Source organism: Cetorhinus maximus, chromosome 21 (assembly GCF_964194155.1).
Source record: "Cetorhinus maximus chromosome 21, sCetMax3.hap1.1, whole genome shotgun sequence".
Classification (NCBI taxonomy): Eukaryota; Metazoa; Chordata; class Chondrichthyes; order Lamniformes; family Cetorhinidae; genus Cetorhinus; species Cetorhinus maximus.
Window position 1 is genome coordinate 33,739,383 of NC_135899.1, and position 17,819 is coordinate 33,757,201.

Sequence of the window (17,819 nt, forward strand, 5' to 3'; positions counted from 1 at the left end):
CCTCCTTTACTGAAGGGGCTGACTCCTCAGTTAGAGACTGTTCCATAGTGTATGCCAGTCTGCTATTCCCCTGTGTGGGAGATCAGATACAAGTCCTTTCTTTTCCCTCACTTGACTGTTATACCCTCTGTTTCCAGCAGGCACACTGGATAGTGACCCACTGACAGCCAGAGTATGTGTTTAACACAAAAAACATGCAGGAGAAATGTTATTTCAATGGAGATTTTGAAATTTCTCCCCCCATTTTCCAAAATTATTTGAAAAAAACACACTGGGCAGGAAGTGCTAGAAGTAAAGGGAAATATTGCTTCAGTGTAGCTGATTGAAGGGTTCTGGTTTATCCTGGGAAATTAGATACACTGCACTCGCTCAGACTGCACATCCCAAATTCAGCTATCAGCCACAGCACTGGGCAAAATTATCAAATCCAAGCCCAGGCTTTTGGGAAAGACTGAGGCCTTCAGGTAAAATCTTGGAAGAAGGTATTGAAAGAAACTTCAGTATATGAATTGCTATGGTGTTGGATTAATAATCCAGATATTGAGAGTTCAAATCCATCCACGGGAGTTACATAAATAGAATTACAGTGCAGAAACAGAGTATTCAGACCGTTTGGTCGATGCTGGTGTTTATGCTTCACACGAGCCTCCTCTCACTTCTTTTCATCTCACCCTATCAGGATATCCTTCTGTGTCTTTCTGCCTCATGTGCTTATCTAGTTTTCCCTTAAAGGTATCTATGCTATTCACCTCAACCACTCCATGTTGTTTAACTGAATTTAAAACATTTTGAAATTTGTGAAATAGAATCAAACTAAAAACATGAGAACTTTCAGGTTGTCCTAAAAACCCAAATATTGTCCTTCAGTTAAGGGAACCTGCTACAACTACCTGGTCTGGTCTTCATGTGACTCCAGTCCCACACAACATGGTTGAGTCTTAACTGCCTTTTAAAGTGGCCGAGCAAACAATGGTTAACAATCACTACAAAGTCCAATAATGAGGAAAATCAAATAAATCTGGACAATAGTGGCATTATGTCAGGCGCAAAAGTAAAATCGTAAAATAGGAAAGGTGGCCAAACCATGGCTTACAAGGGAAATTAGAGATAGTATTAGATCCAAGGAAGAGGCATACAAATTGGCTGGAAAAAACAACAGACCTGTGGATTGGGAGCACTTTAGAATTCAGCAAAGGAGGACCAAGGGACTGATTAAGAGGGGGAAAATAGAGTATGAGAGTAAGCTTGCGGGGAACATAAAAACTGACTGTAAAAGTTTCTATAGGTATGTGAAGAGAAAAAGATTGGTGAAAACAAATGTAGGTCCCTTACAGTCAGAAACAGGGTAATTTATAATGGGGAACAAAGAAATGGCTGACCAACTAAATATATACTTTGGTTCTGTCTTCACAAAGGAGGACACAAATAACATACCAGAAATGTTGGGGGACACAGGGTTTAGTGAGAGGGAGGAACTGAAAGAAATCAGTATTAGTAGGGAAATGGTGTTGGGGAAATTGATGGGATTGAAGGCTGATAAATCCCCAGGGCCTGATAATCTACATCCCAGAGTACTTAAGGAAGTGGTCCTAGAAACAGTGGATGCATTGGTGGTCATCTTCCGAGATTCTATTGACTCTGGAACACTTCCTACAGATTGGAGGGTAGCTAATGTAATCCCACTATTTAAAAAGGGAGGTAGAGAGAAAACAGGGAATTATAGACCAGTCAGCCTGATGTTGGTAGTGGGGAAAATTCTAGAGTTCATTACAAAAGATTTAATAGCTGAGCACTTGGAAAACAGTGGCAGAATCGGACAGAGTCAGCATGGATTTACGAAAGGGAAATCATGCTTGACAAATCTACTGGAATTTTTCGAGAATGTAACGAGTAGAGTTGATGAGGGGAAGCCAGTGGATGTGGTTTATTTGGACTTTCAGAAGACTTTCGACAAAGTCCCACATGAGAGATTAGTGTGTAAAATTAAAGCACATGGGATTGGGGGTAGTGCATTGAGATGGATAGAAAACTGGTTGGCAGACAGGAAACAAAGAGTAGGAACGAACGGGTCTTTTTCCGAATGGCAGGCAGTGACTAGTGGGGTACCGCAGGGATCGGTGCTGGGACCCCAGCTATTCACAATATATATTAATGATTTAGATGAGGGAGCTAAATGTAATAGCTCCAAATTTTCAGATGACACAAAGCTGGGTGGGAGGGTGAGCTGTGAGGAGGATGCAGAGATGCTTCAGGGTGATTTAGACAAGCTGAATGAGTGGGTAAATGCATGGCAGATGCAATATAATGTGAATAAATGTGAGGTTTTTGGTAGCAAAAACAGGTAGGCAGATTATTATCTGAATGGCTATAAGTAAAAAGACAGGGGAATGTATGAGACCTGGGTGTCCTTGTACACCAGTCATTGAAGGTAAGCATGCAGGTGCAGCAGGCGGTAAAGAAGGCAAATGGTATGTTGGCCTTCATAGCCAGAGGATTCGAGTACAGAAGCAGGGATGTCTTGCTGCAATTATACAGGGCCTTGGTGAGACCACATTTGGAATATTGTGTGCAGTTTTGGTCTCCTTATCTAAGGAAGGATGTTCTTGCTATAGAGGGAGTGCAGCGAAGGTTTACCAGACTGATTCCTGGGATGGCGGGATTGACATATGAGGAGAGATTGAGTTGGTTAGGATTATATTCACTGGAGTTCAGAAGAATGAGGGGGGGATCTCATTGAAACCTATAAAATTCTAACAGGACTAGTCAGGGTAAATGCAAAAAGGATGTTCCTAATGGTGGGGGAGTCCAGAACCAGGGGTCACAGTCTGAGGATACGGATTAGACCATTTAGGACTGAGATGAGGAGAAATTTCTTCACCCAGGTAGTGGTGAGCCTGTGGAATTCGCTAACACAGAAAGTAGTTGAGGCCAAAACATTGTATGTTTTCAAGGAGTTAGATATAGCTCTTGGGGTGAAAGGGATCAAAGGACATGGGGAGAAAGTGGGAACAGGCTATTGAGTTGGATGATCAGCCATGATCATAATGAATGGCGGAGCAGGCTCGAAGGGCCGAGTGGCCTACTCCTGCTCCTATTTTGTATGTTTCTATACGATTAAGGTGACCGCAGCCCAGTGAAATCTGTAAACTCTCTCTTACCAAGGTCTGTGGACAAGTACCCAAGTGAGGAGAGCTGCCCCACAGACTGGTCAAGTAGCAGTGATACTCACTGAATCATATCAATCTGAAAACATCCCTGATTCCTCCATCACTATCCCTGGGTATGTCCCATCCCACTGGCAGGTGGGGAAGTCCTCAATATTGACTCCATGGAGTCTCACTCAGGTCAAAGAAGTTCAAGAAAAACTACCACTCCCCTTCCAACTAATGAATGAGTACTTCACCATTTTAATCATTACAGGGAAGGAGTCTCGGGACAGGTCCCAAAACTGGGTATCTATGAGGTGCAGTGAGCCATCAGCAGCAGCAGGATTGTATTCCACCACAATCTCACAGCCCGGCACAGCCCTCATTCCATGATTATCATCAAACCAGCAGACAGACATGTCAGGAGCATCTTTGGAATACTTTAGAGTCCAAGTTTGAACCTAGTCAAGGTGATTATTGAATGTGTATCCACCGCTCTCTCAGATAGTGAATTGCAAATCCTAACCACACGTTGTGTGAAAATGTTTTTCCTCAAGCCGCCTCTGATTCTTTTGCCAATCATCTTTGTCTGTAACCTCTAGTTAGCTCTAGTTGACCTTTCTGCCAATGGAAACAGTTTCTCTTTATTTACTCTGTCTAAACCCTTCCTGACTTTAAATGTCTCTAACAAATCTCCCCTGAGCCTTCTCTGCTCTAAGGGAAACAATTCCAGCTTCTCCAGTCTATCCACGTCACTGTAATCCCTCAATCCTGGAACCATTCTAGTAAATCTTTTCTGTACCCTCTCCAAAATTCAGAGATAGGGAGGTGGGAGGCCTTGGAGGGATTTAAAAAGACAGGAAACATCCAGATCACAACACAGACAGAACTGACCCTTCACAGTCCACAGGATAATAACCAGCTCCCAACACACACATACAGAACTCAACATTAGGAAATCAGTAAGAATCCTCAGACACTCTGCACCTCCCAGATAATTAGACCTCACCTTCTCATATTCAGTAATGATCCATCAACAAAACTCAGCCTGTAAATCAGAAGGGAAATGTTTCCAATAAACACACTCAATATCCAACACACAGCTCCAGTCAAACAGTTCAGCACAAAGCACCAAGTAAACAGCTCTCTCAGGTGGATCTTTTTTTCATTTGTTCACAGGACATGGGCATCACTGGCTGGGCCAACATTTATTGCTGATCCCTAATTGCTCTTGGAAAGGTGGTGGTGAGCTGTATTCTTAAAACTCTGCAGTCCATGTGATATAGGTATACCCACAGTGCTGTTAGGGAGGGAGTTCCAGGATTTTGCCCCAGGGACAGTGAACGAACGGCGATATATTTCCAAGTCAGGATGATGAGTGACTTGGAGGGGAACTTCCAGGTAGTGGATTTCCCATCTATCTACTGCCCTTTTCCTTCTAGATGGTAGTGGTTATGGGTTTGGAAGGTGCTGTCGAAGGAGGCTTGGTGAGTTCCTGCAGTGCATCTTGTAAATAGTGCACAATGCTGCCAGTGTGTGTTGGTGGTGGAGGGAGTGAATGTTTGTGAAGGTGCGTCAATCAAGTGGGTTGCTTTATCCTGGATGGTGTCAAGCTTCTTGATTGTTGTGGGAGTTGTACTCATCCAGTCAAGTGTGGAGTAATTCATCACATTTCTGACTTGTGCCTTATAGATGGTGGATAGGCTTTGGGGAGTCAGGAGGTGAGTTAGTTGCCACAGGATTCCCAGCATCTGAGCTGTTCTTGTAGCCACTATATTTATATGCCAGTCCAGTTCAGTTTCTGGTCAATGGTAATCCTCAGTTTATTGATAGTGGGGGAATCAACGATACTAATTCCATTGAATTTCAAGGGGCGAAGGTTAGAATCTCTCTTGTTGGAGATGGTCATTACCTGGCACTTGTGTGGTGGGAATAGTACTTGCCATTTGTCAGCCCAAGATATTGTCCAAGTCTTGCTGCATTTGGACATGGACTGCTTCAGTATCTGAGGAGATACAAATGGTGCTGAACATGGTGCAATCATCAGCGAACATCCCCACTTCTGATCTTATGATGGAGGGAAGGTCATTGATGAAGCAGCTGAAGATGGCTGGGCCAAGGACACTACCCTGAGGAACTCCTGCAGTGATGTCCTAGAGCTGAGATGACTGATCTCCAACAACCACAACCATCTTCATTTGCGCTACGTATGACTCCAATCAGTGGAGAGTTTTCCCCCTGATTCCCATTGACTCCTGTTTGCCAGGGCTCCTTGATGCCACACTCTGTCAAATGCTGCTTTGATGTCAAAGGCAGTCACTCTCACCTCACCTCAGGAGTTCAGCTCTTTTGCCCACGTTTGAACCAAGGCTGTAATGAGGCCAGAAGCTGAGTGACCCTGGCGGAACCCAAACTAGGCATCAGTGAGCAGGTTATTACTAAGCCAGTGCTGCTTGATACCACTGTTGATGAACCCATCCATCACTTTACTGATGATCGAGAGTAGACTGATGGGGCGGCAATTGGCCAGATTGGATTTGTCCTGTTTTTTGTGTACAGGGCATACCTGGGCAATTTTTCACATTGCCGGGTAGATGCCAGTGTTGTAGCTGTATTGGAACTGCTTGGCTAGGGGTGCGCCAAGTTATGGAGCATAAGTCTTCAGTACTATTATCAGAATATTGTCAGGGCCCATAGCCTTTGCAGTATCCAGTGCTTTCAGCCATTTCTTGATATCATGTGGAGTGAATTGAATTGGCTGAAGACTGACATCTCTGATGCTGGGGACCTCAGGCGGAGGACGAGATGGATCATCCACTCGGCACTTCTGACTGAAAATTCTTGCAAAAGCTTCAACCTTAGCTTTTGCACCGATGTGCTAGGCTCCCCCATCATTGAGTATAGGGATGTTAGTGGAGCCTCCTCTTCCAGTGAGTTGTTTAATTGTCCCCCACCATTCACAACTGAATGGAGCAGAACTGCAAAGCTTAGATCTGATCCATTGGTTGTGGAATTCCTTCTCACACAGCATAAGGGGCATTTCCACACCTGATTCTCCACAGGATAGTCAGACTGCCTGAACATTAGTATGGATATTATGTGATGTAATTATTATAAATTCTGTTCCTTCACTTACCATCTCCTGACTTGGTTTTGAGTCCCTACAGGAAGTGAAGCAGCTGTGGAACAGGAAGGGGAGGGAATGGGCAGAGTGGGTGGGCTCTCTGATTGACGTCTCTCACAGCCAATCCAAATATTTCTCGAGCAACATGAGTTTTCTGAAGCTTGGGAAACTGACCGGTGAAATGGAGGCGACTTTGAGCAGCAGATCAAGTGGGGATTTAAACTTGTCATTGTCCCGTCTGAATAAAACCTCACTTATTGCAGCTGCTGTCTCAGTTCTCCCTGGTAAGTGTTTGACAGAGATTTTTAGTGTGGGAATAGCATTCTTCATCCTCGGAGGCTTTAAAAGTGACATCATCAGTGTGGGAAGTGTAGCATTGGATGTTTTTGACAGCAGATCAGAAGAGGAAGACCCACAGCATCCAAGGCACTGATGATGTGCAGTGGGGGAATCAACACATGCACAGGAGAGAGGGGCACTGGAGGGAGGGACACTAGAGGGAGGGGCACTGGAGAGAGGGACTCAGGAGAGAGGGGAAAAGGGGGGGGGGTGCATGAGAGAGAGGGACAGAGAAGGGAGGAGGAGAGGAGATTGACCCAGTGCTTAGGCAGTCACTCTGTACTTGGGGCGCAACCTTTGCTTGGGGAGTGAGTCGGAGATTGACTGGGTGAGTGACTCAGGAAGTGATTCCTCACTCCTTGCCAGACCTCTCTACTGGCCTCTTGAGCCTTGCCTGATGCTGCCCCACTGATTGACCCCTAGTTCTGCCCCTCACCTCTCACCCGACCCCATGTCCCTTTCCAGGATTTGTGAGGCGACAACATGTTCAAAGACTTTGGAGAGGAAAGGGAGGTTGGAGATGCGACGGTTTTTTGCAAGCACGGAAGGGTCAAGGGTTTTTTTTGAGAGAGGCGATGACAGCAGATTTAAAGGAGAGAGGGACAACATCTGAAGAGAGAGAACTGTGAACAATATCGGGTCACATGGGAACCAAGAGGGGAAGTTGTGTGATCAACAGTTTAGAGACAATAGGGTCGAGGAACAGGAGGTGGGTCTCAGAAAGGGCAATGATGGGAGATAGGAGATAAACTGGAGAAAGATGTGAGTTCAGGGCTAGGGCTAGGGCAGGGGGAGCGGCATTAATGGGAGTTTGTCCGGGCGGGCTAGTGGGAGGGAGGGAAGTGGCAGAGGCAGCTGATGGGATTGTTTCAATCTTATTTCCCTCAGCAGAGGTCAAAAACCAAGGAGCAGAGATTAAAAGTAATTGGTGAAAGGATTAGAAGGGAGTTGAGTAATTTTTTCACCCAGAGGCGGTGAGGGTTTGGAACTCACTGTCTGAAATGGTGATAGAGGCAGAAACACTCATCACATTTAAAAGGCACTGGGATATGAACTTGAAGGAATAACTTCTCCACATTTAAAATGGGGATGGAATAACTTTTCCACGTTGATGCTGTCCCATCAAACACTCACAGAGAAGGTACTGCACGGGTTATATACAGAGTCAAGCTCCATCTAAACTGTCCCTGGTGTGTCGTATTAACCCGGGTCACTCACACACCCGGATCAAGACTCAGCTGCCTCAGATACTCAGACGCTCCTGTATTACTGACCTTAATGTCATCAGATGCAGTGTTTGGGAGCAGGGCCCAGGCGATTACAGGGCCGGTGGGGGTTCCCCAGACACAACACATCTAGTGGTAGGAGGGCACACTGCAGCCTTTTGGCTTTATAATCGGGGAGAGTCCTCCTGACACAGCACATCTTGTGGTGGGAGGGTACACTGCAGCCCAGTATCTACCCACTTTTCTCCATCAGTTTCACTTTTCCTGACTCCAGGGACTTCATCACCTTTCACAGTTTCAGGAACCCAGGCACAAAGACAACACCGACACCTGTAGCTCTAACTATTGTTGCAATCTCGGTAGGGACCAGTAATTTTTTTAAAAAGGACAAAATCTGAAATCCCTGTATTATACTTAATGAAGCCACAGGTGAACAGATGAATTTTTATTGTACAAGAGTCAAACAAAGTGAACACTAAATACTATCTTATATAATCGCCAATACTGTAAACTCAAGGTCAATATTAATTAAACATGCATTATCAGGCAAATTGTGATTGATTATATCTATAAATCACACATTAAATAGCAAGATAGATCTTCCAAATTGGCTCAAGTCTTACTCAGCATAGAGGTCGTCAAACTCAATCATAAAGTCCTTCAAAACACTGTCTTCCTTATGAAGAATTTTAGCTCCTCCTTCTAGGATGTATCCTGATCCCGAGCTGAGAGTCGTGCACAACCAACCCAAGTTCCATGGGTTTGGTCTTCACCAAAACTGGTCACCGTCTGCAGAACCTCCTGAAATCACACTGGACACTGTCTTCTTCAGCTTGTCTGTGCTGCACCACTGGATTCATCAACTGTTACTGCTGAGCTTGGAGGGTTCTATGTCCCTTCATATAACCTCAACTACTTTCAGTCTGCGCAGAAATTTTGATTTCCTTAGAAACTGAGAGGATCTGTTTCCTTTCACTCCTTCCTTTCTGTGTCCCTTTTCTTCAAGGAACTGTCCTCTCCACTCTCATCTCCAACAACAATTGGACAGTGTCATCCTTTTCAACTTCCAGATGAGCTTCCGACCCAGCCAGAAGACAGGAAGAAAAAAAAATATATACATCTACATCAACCTGGCTACTTCATGAAATTTTCTTTTTCTGTTTTTCAAAATAGACAATTGCTGAGCTGATTAAAATGGCTGCTGCTGGTTTCTGGCAGATTCTAAGCTGTTCCAATGGACAAAGGCTACCTCATCATCCTGGAATGTGACTTGCATAAACATTCCAGCCAAACCAACACGAAGGATTCGTAGACGATAAATCTGCACCAGCCAGCTATGGAAAGGTAGAGGTATTTGTGACTCCTAATCTCTAATGTTGTGTGACTGGCCCCACCGCTTCCTGCTCCAAAATACAATGGCTTTCAACCAGGCACCTCATTAGCTGAATAGCTCGACCTGAAACCACCCTGTCACATGATTGAGACTTGAGCTGTTTGAATTCCTTTAATTTCACAGTTTTTGAATTTTATCTTCCTTTGTGGTTTAAACTCAGAAGAGAAAACCGGACTCCAGGCTAGCAGCCTGTCTCTGACCTCCATCTCTTTCCAAATCTGATTTCCGGAAATTTCACCTGCGGAGTGAACTAATACCCAAGATACAAGAATACTTTGCTGCATCTTCAACGGACACAACCTGCAACTGAGTTCCTAGTACCAAGACCAGGAATTCTGCCAGACAAAGCCACCTCAAAGAACCTTCATTGGACACTGACTTACTAGACTCGCATGAAACCATAATTCTTATTTTTATCATGGTCTTTGCCCTGAACCCCTTTCCTTCCCTTATCCCTCTGGTATAAAGGCCAAAAGGGGCGACTTTGCGAAACCCCTTCCCGCGTTTTGTGTGCATGTAAAATAAACTAGCCCTCTTATTTTACCTTATCTCGAGTTTGCTGTGGGGTTATTAATATAGGATGGGATCACTCCAAAACTGAAGGGCTGGGGAAAATATGCCACCACTTATAAAGGGGGAAATCAAAAATCAAAACCACCTTCTGCTTATGGATGGGTGGTGAGAGGACAAATCAGAGCTGTTCAAATTAATCCCACCTCTGGTCCGCAACACTCTCCATCACAAAAATGGCCTACTTACCCCTCTGTAGCATTGCCCATTTCCAACACCCCCATCCCCGCATTAGTCCATTTGCTATTGTTGCTTCTAGACTAGACTAGACTAGACCATTCCAATGCTCTCCTGTCCAGCTTCCCATCTTCCACCCTCCATAAGCTTCAGTTCAACTAAAACTCTGCGGTCTCTGTCCTAACTCACACACCTATCACCCCTGTGCTCGCTGACCTACACTGGTTCCCAGTCCCCCAGTGCCTCCAATTTAAATTCTCATGCTTAGGAAACAAATTGCTCCGGGGTTTCACCCCCTCTCTATCCCTGTCACCTCTAGCCCTATATCCCTCCAAGATCTCTGCACTCCTCCAATTTTAGTCTTGAGTACATCCGCCTTCCTTCACTTCACCATTGACGATTGTGTCTTCAGCCATCCAGGTTCCAGGCAAATGAATTCCCTCCTTAAACATCTCTGCATCTTTATCTTTATCCCCTCCTTTAGGACCCTCCTTAAATTCCGCCTCTTTGACCATATTTTTGGCCAGCCGCTCCTAATATCTCCTTCTTTGTCTCAGTGTTAATTTTTCTCTTTGGGATGTTTGACTATATGAAAGTGTTCTATAAATACCAGCTGTTGTCCTCTCACATGACTCTGAGAAAGACTTGCATTTATATAGTGCCTTTCATGGCCACAAGACATTTAAAGTACTTCATAGCCAATTAAGTGACTTTTGAAGTGTAGTCAAATGTAGTGCTGTCATGTAGGAAATGTGGCAGCCAATGTTGGCACAGCAACCTCCCATGAACAGCAATCTGATAACGACCAGATTATTTGCTTTAGGGTGTTGATTGAGGAATTAAACATTGCCCAGGATACCATGGATAACTCCCGTGTGCTTCTTCAAATTAGTGGATGGGATCTTTTACTTCCACCTAGGAGAGCACATAGGGCTTCACTTTAGTATCTCATCCAAAAGACACTGACAGTGCAGCAGTTCCTCAGTACTACAATAGAATGTCAGTCTAGAATTTTCATCTCAGGTTCTGGAGTGGGACTTGAACCCACAACCTCGACTCAGAGGTAAGAGAGCTTCCCACTAGGTCACAGCTGATGTCCTTCTGCATATTGATGTTTTATTTTGGTGATGTTTGGATGATCTGGTCAAAGGTTAAATTGGCCTTCTTGAAATCATTGGCCTGATGGTGGGAGAGATTTGAAACAGACATTGCTGAGACAGACAGTGCTTTGAAACGACAGCTCCCCTGTGTGAACACTGGAGGTAAACAACACAGACAACTCTCAGTGTAACAGAAGCAGGTCACCCGGCTCCAAATCCGTGTGGAGATGTCGGTGTATGGCGAGAGAGGAGACGTAGGTGAAATAATCCTGATACGTCAAAATAGAAGGGTTTGTCCCCCGTGTGGGTTCGCTGATGTTCCAGACCTGACTAATGTGTGAACTTTATGTGCTTTATTACAGAACTCACACTGATATGGTTTCTCTCATGTGAGTGCATTGATTGACCAGGAGATCACAGAATCTTTACAGCGCAGAAGGAGGCCATCGGCCCATCAAGTCCACACTGGCTCTCTGAAAGAGCATTCCATCGAGTCCCACTTCCCTACTTTATCCCCATAATCTTGCACATTCTTTCTTTTCAGATAGTAAACCAATTCCCCTTTGAATACCTTGATCGGACCTGCCTCCACCACCCTCTCGGGAAGTTTATTCTAGACTCCAATCACCCTCTGGGTGAAAAAACTTTTCCTCACATCACTTTTACTCCTTTTGCCAATTATTTTGAATCTGTGCTCTCTAGTTCTTGATGCTCTCTGAGTGGAAACAGTTTCTCACTATTTACCCTGTCCATACCCCTCAGGATCTTGAATACCTCTATCAAGTCTCCTCTCAGCCTCCTTTTCTCCAAGGAAAACGGACCCAACCTCTCCAATCTATCTCATAGTTACAATTCTTTATCCCTGGAATCATTCTTGTGGATCTCCTTTGTACTCTCTCCAATACCTTCACATCCTTCCTCAAGTACGGCGCCCAAAACTGGATGCAGTACTCCAGATGAGGCCTAACTTGTGTCTTATACAAGTTGAACATGACTTCCTTACTCGTGTACTTAATGCCCCTATTAATAAATATACTATATGCTTTATTAACTGCTCTCTCAATATGCCCTGCCATCTTCAATGACTTATGTACATATACACAGAGGTTGCCCTGTTCCTGCACCTCCTTTAGAGTTTCTCCCTTTACTTTATACTGTCTCTCCATATTCTCCCTGCCAAAATGAATTACCTCACACTTCTCTGCATTGAACCTCATCTGCCACTTGTCTGCCCAACCCCGCCCCAACATGTCTATGTCCTTTTGAAGTTCAACACTATCCTCATCATAGTTGACAATGTTGCCAATCTTTGTATCATCTGCAAATTTTGAAATCATGCCCTGAACACCACAGTCTAGGTCATTAATATATGTTAGGAAGAGCAAGGTCCCAACACTGACCCCTGGAGAACTCCACTACAGACCCTCTTCCAATCTGAAAAACAACTATTTATCACTGCACTGTTTCCTGTCACTCAGTCAATTGCTTATCCAAGTGCCTACTTTCCCTTTTATTTCAAGAGCTAGAATTTTGCTCACAAGTCTGCCGTGTGGCACTGTATCAAATGCCTTTTGAAAATACATATACATCACATCAACAGCAGTGGCGTTATCAACCTTCTCTGCTACCTCCTTAAAAAACCACAGCAAGTTAGTTAAACATGATTTTCACCTAATGAATCCATGCTGGCTTTGCTTAATTATCCTGCATTTGTCTAAGTGACTATTGATTTTTGTCCCGAACTATAGTTTCCAGAACGCTGACTGTGTGAAAGCCTTGTCACACATCTCAAATCTGAATAGTTTCACACCAGTGTGGATGTGCTGCTGTTTTAGGAGATCAGAGGAGTGGGTGAAAGCCTTGTCATAAACATTGTACCCAAAGAGTTTCCTGCCTGTGTGAATCCTCTTGTGTCCCATGAGTGACAAAAATGTCACAAAAACTTTAGTACAAACTCCACACTTGAAGGGTCATTCCCCTGTGTGGACCCTCTGATGGAGCAGAAGTTTTGTTGACTGAATGAATGCTTTGTCACACACTTCACACTTGAATGGTTTCTCCCCAGTGTGAATGAGTTGGTGCCTGCGGAGGTTCGATGACCATGAGAATGATTTGTCACACACTTCACACATGAATGGTTTCTCCCCTCTGTGAATGCCTTCATGTGCACGGAGGGTCGATGATTCAGAGAAGGATTGTTGCACACATAACAGATGAATGGTTTCTCCCCTGTGTGAATGCGTTGGTGTGTACGGAGGTTCGATGACTGCGAGAATGATTTATCACACACGTCACACGTGAATGGTTTCTCCCCTGTGTGGTTGCGTTGGTGTTCATGGAGGGCAGATGACCACAAGAATGATTTGTCGCACACCTTGCAAGTGAATGGTTTCTCCCCAGTGTGAACGCGTTGGTGTTCGCGGAGGGTGGATGACCACAAGAATGATTTGTTACACACCTCACACATGAATGGTTTCTCCCCTGTGTGGACTGTCTGATGGAGCAGCAGCTGTGAACACTTTGTGAAGGCTTTGTCACAGACCACACACTTGAATGGTTTCTCCCCAGTGTGACTGCGTCGGTGTTGCATGAGCGTCGATGACTGTGTGAAGGATTTGTCGCACACCTCACACATGAATGGTTTCTCCCCTGTGTGAATGCGTTTGTGTGCGCGGAGGGTTGACGAGTCCGAGAATGATTTGCTGCACACTTCACACTTGAATGGTTTCTCACCAGTGTGAATGCGTTGGTGTTGCACGAGTGTAGATGACCGCGTGAAGGATTGGTCACACATCTTGCAAGTGAAGGCTTTCTCCCCTGTGTGAATGCGTTGGTGTCTGTGGAGGCTCGAAGATCCCGAGAACGATTTCTCACACACTTCGCACGCGAATGGTTTTTCCCCTGTATGCATCCTTTGGTGCATCAGGAGATCAGAGGAGTGGGTGAAAGCCTTCTCACAAATGTCACACCTGAAGGGTTTCTCCCCCGTGTGAATCCTCTGGTGCATCAGGAGACTTGTAGATGTAGTGAAACATTTATTGCAAGCCTCACACTTGAATGGCTTCTCTCCCGTGTGGATGCGTCGGTGATTCATGAGCTTCGATGTCTTTGCAAAGGCTCGGTCACACACCTCACACCTGAACTTTTTCTCTCCAGTGTGAAAAGTCCGGTGTTGCACAAGGGTTGACGACTGTGAGAATGATTTGTCACACAGCTCGCAAGTGAATGGTTTCTCCCCCTCGTGAATGTGTTGGTGTCTGCTGAGGTTCGAAGACCCTGAGAACGATTCGTTGCATACCTCACACATGAATGGTTTTTCTGCTGTGTGAATCCTCTGATGCGTCAAGACATCAGAGGATTGGGTGAAAGCCATCTCACAAAGGTCACATCAGAAGGATTTCTCCCCTATGTGAATATTCTGGTGTCTCAGGCGTCTTGAAGATGTCAAGAAACATTTATTGCACAACTCACACTTGAATGGTTTCTTCCCAGTGTGAATGCACCGATGATTCATGACTTTGTGAAGGTTCAATCAAACACCTCATACTTGAAGGGTCTCTCTTTCATTTGGTGAACCTTGTGTTAAAAGCTGTACAATAATTGCACCTGGCTTGTTAGGCGACCTTATGGGCTTGTGCAGCCTCAGTGGTTCATGAGACTTGACGAATGATTAAAGCTCTGACCACACTTGAAGCCCATTCACACTTCTTCCCATCCTCACCTGACCGATCACCAAACCGTCGGAAAGATTGATTCTGATGGAAGGCTCCACACCACTGACCAGTTTCAGATCTGATGATCTGTCAAAGCTCCCCTGACCCGACCAATTTCCAGATGATGGTTTCACTGCCCAACCTTCTCTATGTTGAGCAATGCTGTGAAGGGACTGGATGTCTTCCCACAGTTGTGCAGTTGTTCCTTGGGTGATGGTCAGGATCTACCTGCGGTGTCTATCCTCTCTGTATTCTCTGGTGTAGTACAGTGCAATCCTTCTGTAAAACAGGAAAAGGAAACATGATTTCCTCCAACTCCTCTCCTCCTCGCTGAAGGGGCTGACTCCTCAGATAGAGACTGTTCCACAGTGAGTGTCAGTTTGCTATTCCCCTGTGTGTGGGATCAGATGTAAGTCCTTTCTTTTTCCTCACTTGACTGTCACACACCCTCTGTTTCCAGCAGGGACACTGGATAGTGACCAGGAGCAGACACTGTGGCTACTTTCTTTCCTCCACCCAGCCCCCATCTTCCCAGGCACCATGAGGGCATTGGAAAAGACAGTCAGGCAGAGTGTAAAACGAGGTATCAATTAGCTATGAGCTCGAGTCGTGCTGGCAAAGACCATTTTAATATAAAAAACATTCAGGAGAAATGTTAATTTAATGGAGATTTTGAAATTTCTCAACTTGTTTTCCAAAATTATTTGAAGGAATGAAGTTAATTATGTCACAAAAAGAGACCATTTGGCCCATCATGTCAATGATAGTTCCCCATGGAGTAATCTGGTCAGTCCCACTCCCCCATTCAATCCTCGTACTCCTACAAGTTTATTTCCTTCAAGCGCCCATCCGATTTCATTTTGAGATCATTGGTTATTTATGCTTTCACCATCCTCTCAGCCAGTGAGTTCCAGGTCATTACCAGTCACTATATAAAAAAGATCTTTTTAGTATTCCCTGGCATCTCCTGCCCAAAATCTTGAGGTAGTGTCCCCTCATCCTTGTGCTACCAGCTAAATAGAAGAGATATTCCCTTGTTTACTTTATCTAAGCCTATCATAATCTTGAAGACCACAATCAAATCTCCACTCAATCTCTGTTGCTCAAACGAGAACACCATCAGTATTTCCAGTCTAACTTTGTAACTAACTGAACCTCCCCCACTCCCCCTTCCGATCCCTGGAACCATTCTGTAAATCTCCTCTGAACCTTCTCAAGATCATTCACCTCTTTCTTCAAGTGCGGTGAGCAGAAATGGATGCAATCCTGTAGTTGGAACCTAACAAGAGCTTTATAAAGGTTCACCATGAATTCCCTGATGTTGCGCGCAATGCCTCTATTTGTAAAAACATGAATACCATATGTTTCACCAACCACTCTCTCATTATGTCCTGCCACTGCAAAGATCAAGAGAAACACACTGGGCAGGAAGTGCTTGAAACTAAGGAAAATATTGCTTCAGTGTTGCTGATTGAAGGGTTCTGGTTTATCCTGGGAAATTAGATACACTGCACTCACTCAGACTGCACATCCCAAATTCAGCTATCAGCCACAGCACTGGGCAAAACTATCAAATCCAAGCCCAGGCTTTTGGGAAAGGCCAAAGCCTTCAGGTAAAATCTTTAAAGGTATCAAAAGACATTTCAACAAATGTATCTCTGCACCTAATCTTTAAAGAAGGGATTGAAAGACATTTCAACAAGTGTTTTTCCTCCAGGTTTGGCAGCCAAATTGCTATGGTGCTGGATGAACAATCCAGAGATTGTGAGTTCAAATCCAACCGAGAAAGTAACACATATAGAATTACGGTGTAGGAACAGGCCATTTGGCCCAATTGGTCCAGGCTGGTGTTTATGCTTCACACCAGCCTCCTCTCACCCCACTTCATCTCACCCTATCAGCATATCCTTCTGTTCCTTTCTCCCTCATGTGCTTTTCTAGTTTCCCCTTAAAAGCATCGATGCTATTCACCTCAACCACTCCACGTTGTGAAACTGAATTTAACAAGTTTTGGAATTTGTGGAATAGAATCAAAATAAAAACATGAAAACTTTCAGGTTGTCCTGAAAACCTAAATATTGACCTTTAGGGAGGGGAACCTGCTACAACTGTCTGGTCTGGTCTACATATGACTCCAGTCCAACAGAACATGATTGACTCTGAACTGCCCTCTGAAGTGGCCTAGCAAACGATGTTGAACAATCAATACAAAATACAATAATAAGAGGTAAATCAGATAGATCCGAAAAGTCCTGGCATTGTGTCAGAATAAGATTAAGGTGATCTCAGCCCAGTGAAATCTGTAACGTCTCTCTTACCAAGGTCTGAGGACAAGTGCCCAAGTGAGGAGAGTTGCCTCACAGACTGGTCAAGTAGCAGTGATACTCACTGAATCGTATCAATCTGGGAACATCCCAGACTCCTCTGTCACCATCCCTGGGTATGTCCCATCCCACTGGCAGGTGGGGAAGTCCCAATATTGACTCCATGGATACTCATGGCTTCAGGTCAAACAAGTTCAAGGAAAACAACCACTGCCCTCCCAACTGACGAATGAATACTTCCTCCATACTGCAACCGATCCCACCCCAGCCCTCACCACCAGTAGGCAACACGCCCTCAGTACTGTCCCTCCAAGTAGGCAGCTCTCCCTTAACACTACTACTCTGACAAGGCAATGTTTCCTCAGAGAAACTGTATAAACTACAGTCCACGGGATAATAACCAACTCCCAACACACAGAACTCAACAATAGGAAATCAGTAAGAATCCTCAGACAGTCTGCACCTCCCAGATAATTACACCTCACCTTCTCATATTCAGTAATGAGCCATCAACAAAAGTCAGCCTGTAAATCAGAAGGGAAATGCTTCCAATAAACACACTCAATATCCAACACACAGCTCCAGGCAAACAGTTCAGCACAAAGCACCGAGTAAACAGCTCTCTCAGCTGGATGTTCTCACACAGCATAAGGGGCATTTCGAGACCTGATTCCCCACAGGATAGTCAGACTGCCTGAAGATTAGTG

At 44.7% G+C, this 17,819-nt stretch overlaps 3 protein-coding genes across 10 annotated transcripts in view; 1 reads left to right on the forward strand and 2 right to left on the reverse strand.

The window, feature by feature from the left end:
* Nucleotides 1–17,819, forward strand: part of LOC144695212 (uncharacterized) — a 303,141-nt gene that overhangs the window by 227,937 nt on the left and 57,385 nt on the right. Inside the window, exon 1 of one of the 6 annotated variants that reach the window (XM_078566105.1) lies at nucleotides 6,420–6,479. The exons of the other annotated variants lie outside the window; for them this stretch is intronic. The gene's annotated coding sequence lies outside the window, so the exon portion shown is untranslated. Of the gene's footprint in view, nucleotides 1–6,419; nucleotides 6,480–17,819 lie in introns of those variants that run through there. 6 annotated transcript variants of the gene reach the window in all.
* Nucleotides 1–17,819, reverse strand: part of LOC144695208 (uncharacterized) — a 267,173-nt gene that overhangs the window by 219,049 nt on the left and 30,305 nt on the right. The window lies entirely within an intron of this gene.
* LOC144695200 (uncharacterized) overlaps nucleotides 1–17,819 on the reverse strand; it is a 177,647-nt gene that overhangs the window by 102,617 nt on the left and 57,211 nt on the right. Inside the window, exon 2 of one of the 2 annotated variants that reach the window (XM_078566087.1) lies at nucleotides 13,282–15,067. In XM_078566087.1, the coding sequence (XP_078422213.1) occupies nucleotides 13,282–14,448 (1,167 nt within the window). In that variant the 5' untranslated portion in view covers nucleotides 14,449–15,067. The remainder of the gene's footprint in view (nucleotides 1–13,281; nucleotides 15,068–17,819) is intronic. The other variant, XM_078566088.1, reaches the window with a different exon arrangement.